General features: G+C 36.8%; 1 protein-coding gene and 1 non-coding gene across 2 annotated transcripts in view; both read right to left on the bottom strand.

The window, feature by feature from the left end:
* The window catches only part of LOC108734822 (nuclear pore complex protein Nup88), a 107,557-nt gene extending 106,878 nt beyond the window's left edge, over positions 1 to 679 (bottom strand). The window contains exon 1 of the mRNA XM_025975458.1: positions 416 to 679. Within this exon, the coding sequence (XP_025831243.1) occupies positions 416 to 622 (207 nt within the window). The 5' untranslated portion in view covers positions 623 to 679. The remainder of the gene's footprint in view (positions 1 to 415) is intronic.
* Positions 32 to 150, bottom strand: LOC112904711. The gene has a single exon (XR_003231297.1). It is a non-coding gene; the product is annotated as a 5S ribosomal RNA (ribosomal RNA).
* Positions 680 to 8,116: the final 7,437 nt, after the last annotated feature.

Genomic DNA, 8,116 nt, shown 5'->3' with positions numbered 1-8,116 from the left:
AATCAAAACAACCGCTGGACGAGTAAAAATATGACAACAGCACGCGGTGTTCCCAAGCGGTCACCCATCCAAGTACTAACCGCGCCCGACGTTGCTTAGCTTCAGTGATCGGACGAGAACTGGCGTTTTCAACGTGGTATGGCCGTTGCCTGTAAAAGATGTTTACCCGTTTGTTTCATACAGTTAATTTTCACTTTCTTTTTTATTAATCAATTTCCACAATAACATCATTTGTTATTAAACTTCATTTACTGCACCTGTAATTTTATATACAAGCAAATACCAATGATAAAAATCAACAATTTTTAAGAGCTTATGCTGTATATTCTCAAACCTATAACTAAAACTTTATAGCTGCTTATATCAATCTATAAACTAAAAATACGATTTGCACATACGTAGTAAATGTATTTACCTGATGAGAAACATTATCTTTTTCTTTACTTCGAGCTGCTTTGATGTTTAAGGTTAGAACACAATTATCTTGAAAATCCCATGTGTATAAAATATCGTCGTTCACTGTTAATAGTCTCTCCACTTTATCGATACTTTTCGGTAAAGTTTTACGCAAATTTTTGAAAATTTTGTGATCATTTATGTTCAAATAGTCCGTCGAAGACATACCGGTAACCGAGTAAACAATACAAAATAGTAAAATTTACATAACCTCGAAATCTAACAGCTGATTACAAACCAAACTACATTTACAGTATGTCACACATTCGAACTATTCTGCTAACAATGGTCAATAGGAATTTTTTGCAATATGGCGACATGCGCCATTTCAAAAGTAGAGCTTGGATTGTAAAAATGAAACATAGCCCACGCAATTTTTAGTTAATTTATGTGTTCTCTTGACCCAATGAAGTTAAATACCTAATTAAATATGAACGCATTGTTTTAAAGAAAGAGCATTAGTAGAAATAAAATATTATGCTAAGCAAATGTCAAAATGAATGTGTAATTCCTGAAAATCTTGAACACCTTTATTTTACCTGTAACTGAAAGTTCTTAGGAGGCCCGTATGTCTGTCTTTATGTTCCAATAAAACTGGAGAAATACTGAGTGGATTTTGGTAGGATCTCAACAGTTTTGCAGACCATCATTTACACTGTATTCTGATATCATTATCATTGGGGCTTGTGATATAAAATTATTTCATTAAAAAGAAAATTTAACTGAACTCCTACCACTTAACAAATTCTGTTAGAATCAATGTCAGACTCAGTGTTGACGTCATGACAGTGAGCCGAAAAATCAGTTTTCTTGCACATATCTTGCTTTTTTAGGAAAACAAAAGTAAATATCTTTAACCGTACAAGATGTCCTCTGTTTACTACCACATATTAGGATCTTTTTCTATGCCATGCAACCGCGAACTGGGATAGACTTTGCCCGAACTTCCGATGCTGGTATATGCGGTGGTCTCCTTTGTATTCGGATCTCTCCCCCTTTCTCCTTCTGACCTTTCTTCTCCGAAGTTTCTTAGGACATTACTTCATCTTATATAGGCACGGGGTTGAGCCATCGGCATAAATTCATGCGTGCAATTCAAACGCCACCCGTATACCGTCGCCTCTGCCGTGTTTGTTTCGCACCCCCTCGAGCTGGGGTCATTGTAAACTGATGAGGACGTAAATAACCAACCCAACCTCCCCTTTTTACTGCACCGTTCATCTTAACTAACCCTTTATGTCTACTAAAGTCCTTTCCTTATATATCGAAAGGAGCGGACAAGAAGATTCCGACAATTTACGACTTTACCGCACCAGAAGTCACTTTTGGTTCTCTAAACTCCAAGTACCTATTCCAGAGTAAAAACGAACCAGAATAACGAAATGAAATTTGATGTTATTAGTAATGTCTTCTTTGGGGTATCGGTACCCTTTTTGGAAAATTGATTTTAAGAAAGTTAACTATGTGCATGTCAGGTAGTATAACAAAATAAATCGAAGCTTGATGCATTCTCAGTTGGATCATGTATCGGTTGTCCATTGAAAAATACTTTTGCAATACCTCCTCTAGTCTTTGATACATAAAGTTTCATCCAACCATATTGCACAACAGAATAGATAGAAGCCTAATACATCCTCAATTGGATTACTCATATCAGTTCATTAATGAAAAGTACTTGGCTTTCCTAGTATCTCCATTAGCTTAACATACTTACAGATTAGTCCAACCATTAGCTACGCCAGGCAGTTTAATAAAATAGATCGAAGCCTGGTTGCATTTTCAAGTGGATTATTAACATATCTTTAATTGAGGAATACCTTGCTTTTCGAAAACCTTCTTAAGTCTTTAATAAATAAAGTTTTATCCAGACATGTCCCATGCCCAGGTCGTATAATAAAATGGATGGAAGCCTGGTGCAAGCTTAGTCACTTATTAACAAAATGGATCGAAGCCAGGCACAGTCTCAATGGGATCACTTATCAGTTCATTATTGAAATATACCTTGTCTTTCTAGTACCTTCATTAGCCCAACATACTCAAAGTTTCATCAAACTATTTTCTACTATTGTCGAACCCTTGTACATTCTTAGGTCGATCATTAATTTTTCCTTTATTGAAGAATACCTAGCTTTTTTCATACTCTTATAGGGATACTCATGGCCAGGTAGTATAGCAAAATGGACCAAAGTCAGGTGCAGTTTCAATTGGATCACTTATCAGTTCATTATTGAAAAATACCTTGCATTTCTACTATATTCAATAGCCCAACATACTCAATGTTTCATCCAAATATTGTCTACTATTTCCGAAGCCTTGTACATTCTCAGGTGGATCATTACTCTCTCATTTATTGAAGAATATCTTGCTTTTTCAATACCTCCTTAAGTCTTAAATACTTAATGTTTCCCCAAGTACATGCCTGGTACATTTTTGTTTGGGTCTTTTTTCACATAGTCGTTAAGAATTTGTGTTTTCATGACAGTAACATCTTGTGTTTCTTACTTCTAATTTTGGAGCGACATTAGTTTATGGAATCGCAAATTTTTGACAAAAAAAATTTTAGTAAGTGACTAATGGTGTCAAACTTCGCCCACCAAAAGCTTTCCGGAAGGTAGTCCGGGAAGGTATCTTTTTGCCAACGACGCTGAACCCCTCGCCATTGATATTTTAATAATATCGTTATTAAGCTGGCCGTGTACAACAAAGGAAACAGAATCTTGCGGTTTGTGATGGCGATGGCGGTGGTGCCAACAGCAATGCTGGAGTTGCTACAAAACTCCCAAACTCCCTGGCAAGACGCTGCCGCGATCAAATAATGTTTTTATGCTAATTTGTAATAAACCTTGTCGTAAGACGGGGTACAAAAGGCGACGAGATCGTGCAGCAGCTCTCCTATAATTCATAATCCATTGTCCGACGCGCGAATTTACCCCAACTTTGCCGCCCGAGATTAAAGCGAGTAATCTTTGGACAACTTTACACACATAAATATCCCGACACACATATATATATATATGTATATTCCCGTTCCCGTTCTTCTTGGCGTTCTCGCACAAGAAACTCCCCGTATCTTTAATATTGTTTGTTTAATCAAAACAACCGCTGGACGACAATACACTATGGGGGGAGACCAGTCGACACCCTTGCAGCACCACCACCGGCAGCATATCAGAACCCTTCCCTCCCTTATCACATTCTGTGACTCTCTTTCTGTCTTATGAACGTTTTAGCTTATAACGGAGAAAGAGAATGCGATCCGGAGCGTCGTCTTCAGCGTCGCGACGGGACGGATGGGTGTAAAGACAAAGATCGAAGGAGGCTGTTTAATATCTACCACTATACAAAGTTCTATTCATCGAAGGAAGGACAGGACACAAAGGAATGGATATTACCAAGAAACCGTTTAAACCTAATAAACATTATACTGCGGGACGTATATGTGTATTTGCGGACGAGTATGTGAGTGTATGTGTGCGTTTTATACACATCAAAACTTTATGTGCTATAAATGGAGGGGCTGAAAGTATGAACTAGGAACCCTCCGAGAGCTTCTATAATTACCTCCATACAAAATAGGACGAGAAGGCGAAATTTTGTTGTCATTATCAAGAGGTTAATAAGAAATGAAGCATTCAAGGGCAAATACGACTTATACCTTATGTAGAAGTAGTCAAATATGTATGCCTAGTAGGCATCTGGTGAAACACAAATAATGTATCTGAGTAATATATATAAGAGGAATAATTAATAAAACAATCTTTCCAAAATACACTACAATGTCCATGATCTTTAAAAGAATTCTTTCCAGAACTCAATTTTCCTTTAGGAAACTATATTGGAAGAACATTTTATCCTCACTTAGCAATAAAAGTATTATGTTTGGATGATTTGAGAATACAATGTGACATTTTAAGGAGACGCTTTTCTATCTATCAGTGCCACGTTTTTCCTGATTTATTATAATTTGAAATAATGATTGGACCAAGATTAACTTTTTAAAAGAGAAAAAAATGGTATTGGAAGAATGAGTATGTAGCAGAAATACAAGGACTATATCGCAGAGAGTGTCTTAGAGATCCATGGGAGTTTTGACACAATATCGACTGCCCATTGTTCATCAGACTTTTCCTCAATATTAGCTGCCCAATTTTGAGTTAGTATTGTTATTATTAGCATTGGCGGTGTAGTCGTGGACCAATCTTGCCAAATAGGCTTGGGCTGAAATGACAAACCATGCTTTTGCTATGCTTGATTTAATATTGATCGCCAATTTTGAACAATCTTGAGCCACGCTTGGACCATCTTGGACCAACCTTAACCTTGTTGTAATTTCCTACATGAGACGGCGCTTCTTATTGAACTAATATTAACTTTTCAAAATGAAGGATTACTTTAAAATGCTATTGAATGTATAAAAATGTAGCAAAATCCTTGGAGATCCAGTTACGCGAATTACAATTAATCGGATAAGTTTGAATCGAATGAATATCTAAAGACAATACTCTGGAAAACCAAGAGCATATACAAGCTTCACAATCTTACCATGGAAAATGTTTACACAATATATAGTTTTTGGGAAGGATTTGTTAGAGCGATTGAACTATATTTAAATTAATTGGCAAATTTAATCGAATTAAAATCCTGTTGGACAGGAACAACAGGAGATTCAGCGTAATACAGCATTTCAAAGTAAAACTAGTTTCAAATGCTTGAAGTTTTTGGAACAATCTGCTTTACCACACATCCCGGAGGACTGGTGAAGAGCGTGAATTTTCTTTCCAACAGGACGGAGCACCTCCATATCCTAATGAGAATATTTCAAACAGAAAGCTTGAACGGAGAAGCCCCATTGAATGCCGTGTGCGTTCCCCAGACTTTACGTCACCGGATTTTATTTGTGGGCCAGATTTTAGAGATCAAGTGTACCTCAGAACAACCGACAAAATTGAAAGAATTAATGGTGTAATTGAACAAAAATGCGTCACAACAACAAATGAAACAAATTCGTAAAGGCTTTCGCAGCCAGTAAGTGAACTGATGCTGACCTGATTCGGGTCTAAGGACTGACGTCGGTTAGAGATCCTTAGGTGAACTGATACTGTCCTGATTCCGATCTAAAGACTGATGTCTGTTAACAATCCTTAGGTGAACTGACACTGTCCTGATTCCGATCTAAAGACTGATGTCTGTTAAAGATCCTTAGGTGAACTGATGCAGTCTTGATTCCAGTCTAAAGACTGATGTCTGTTAAAGATGCTTAGATGAACTTATGTTGTCCCAAGTCGGGTCTAAAGACTGACTTTCGTTACAGTTACAGCTAACAAGAATAGCAAGCTTCTTCAGAGGACCTTTCATCTTCGATGCTGGATGCGGACACATGCAACGTTGGAGCATCAGTTCACCAAATAAAACGTTTGAAGTTCGTTGTTATCAATAATGTATTGACCAGAACGATAATTACTTTGAATATTTGCGGTAGGAGGAAAAGAAAATATTTTTTCTGTTGGATTAATAGATATTTACTATACTTACTATCATTCGTGGATTACACTGAACTGGACAGTTTTCTTCAGTCCCTAAAGAAGGTAACTTTGTACCGAAAAGTACTTTTGTTTTTGGATGTGTTCTACAGCACTGCCAAAGTTTCCAATTCAGAACTTTATATTTTCGGGAGAATTGGGTTATTTGGCCCACATGCTTATGTCTACATTCCCATTTCCCATTATCTTAATCAGTATGTGTTTTCCAAAAGCAAATAAGTATTGAGTAACAATACTCATTTTAAGTTCTCTTAATTTCCTTGTAGTTACACTATAATTTGTTTTACTCTTATTTATCAGGCGATTAAATTGACGATGGTGGAATAATCGAAATTGTGGTTAAGCTAATCGCTTGATGAAACGAAACATTTTTCAATAACACGATTAGGAATAAAACCACTTCATCAATATGTTTCACAAATTTATTCTAAGATTATCGTAACATGTTCAGGCTACAATGCCATTATCATAACCCTTTGATACAAATCATGAATAGTTCAAGTTGAGTTGAGTGATTGTGACTCAAATTGTCAAAATAATTTTAAATTCGATTCTATTTTTCTAGGAAATGTATACAATTCCGAGGCTATTTAGGATTTAAACAGTTTTTAATACACACATATCCTGGGCAATGCATACATCCTCTAGGAATTGTATGAAATTTCGATATTGCACTAGGAAATGTATAAAACTAACGCTTTCTGTGAACAAAATGACTAAAACACGTTAGTAAACCGAGAATCAGGATCACATTTTTCTAACATCTAACATATCAGCCCACCTCCAGCGGGCAGGGGCATTAAAGAAACTCCAGTCTGTCATAAATCTCCCTAGCCAAACAATGACGTCACCAATGGATATAAGTACATCTCCAAACAGCCTGACGTATTATTGTCTATTTAGTATTATTTGTTATACATTTCCAATTGCTATTTAGGAAATGTATAGATTTCCTAGGAAATGTGTCTAATATAATTTATTTCACACATTTCGGGGCGATTTTAGAAATTATATACATTTCCTAGGAATTGTACGAAATGTCGGATTTTTACATTTCCGGTAACACGTACATAAATTGCTGTAGTTTTACAATCCAGAATTGAAAAAGTCTAAAGGAAATTCGCGACGACGGTATCATTTCAGAAAGAGCATGCGATAGATACAACAGGGCGGAGATGACATTAGCCAGCCATACAGTAATAGCAGAAGGGCGAGCAGTGGCGATGGATCCCATCTGTCACAATAATATTTCATAGCAACCATTAGATATAAGACAATATTTGACAAGATATACGACGTGCAGGTTCTGATATTGATAACCGAGTCAGGTAGGCTCGCTCTCCATGGGGAATGGTATCAATATATCTAGACGGCTGCCGTCTGTCACTTGTTTCATAAATCGAATGTCGTCGAAAGTATGGCTGATAGTTTCTTCCGATGAAGACGCCACTCCACGTGCCTCGTACAGAATAACAATTCGTCAGATGGAAAAAATTAGTTACTTGACGCGGTAAATATATCAAAAACGACAATGCAGTGGTGAGGAAGAGGAAACATTACCACAAGAAACATTAAATCAACTCGTAATTCCAAAAGATTTACGTTGATCAAAAAGAAATTTCATTAGAAATAAAAAAAATTTCAAACTCCTTATTAATCTAGGTAAACTTCTGTCCTTCTCCACATCTGCTTCTGCTTCTAATATGTTTCTAATTAACCCTTAATGTCTGAGAAGATATCCCACCATCCTATTTTTCCTTCTCTATATATTTTAATACCGTGATAAAGCCCGGCAATAGGGTGCGACACGCCGGTGGAGGTAACAAAACACCTCGAAAACTACCGAAAGAAAAAGATGATTAATAGGCGAATGATGAGGATACCGTGTAGAGATATTAGACATGAGGAGGTATTAGAAAGAGTAGGAGAGAAGAGGGCGTTACGGAAGTCAATAAGAAATAGGTCATCATCATAAGGTCATCAGTCCTTAGACTGGTTGGACACGTACCTCCACTCTTTCCTATCCTGAGCTAAACTTCGCATTTCCCTAAAACTAGAACAGCCCACATCCTTAACTATTTGCGAAGAGTAATCTAATCTAGGTCTACCTCTACCCCTCC

The sequence above is a fragment of the Agrilus planipennis genome, unplaced genomic scaffold (assembly GCF_000699045.2).
Source record: "Agrilus planipennis isolate EAB-ADULT unplaced genomic scaffold, Apla_2.0 scaffold74, whole genome shotgun sequence".
In the NCBI taxonomy this organism is placed as follows: Eukaryota; Metazoa; Arthropoda; class Insecta; order Coleoptera; family Buprestidae; genus Agrilus; species Agrilus planipennis.
This window is presented reverse-complemented; position numbering and strand designations above follow the sequence as displayed.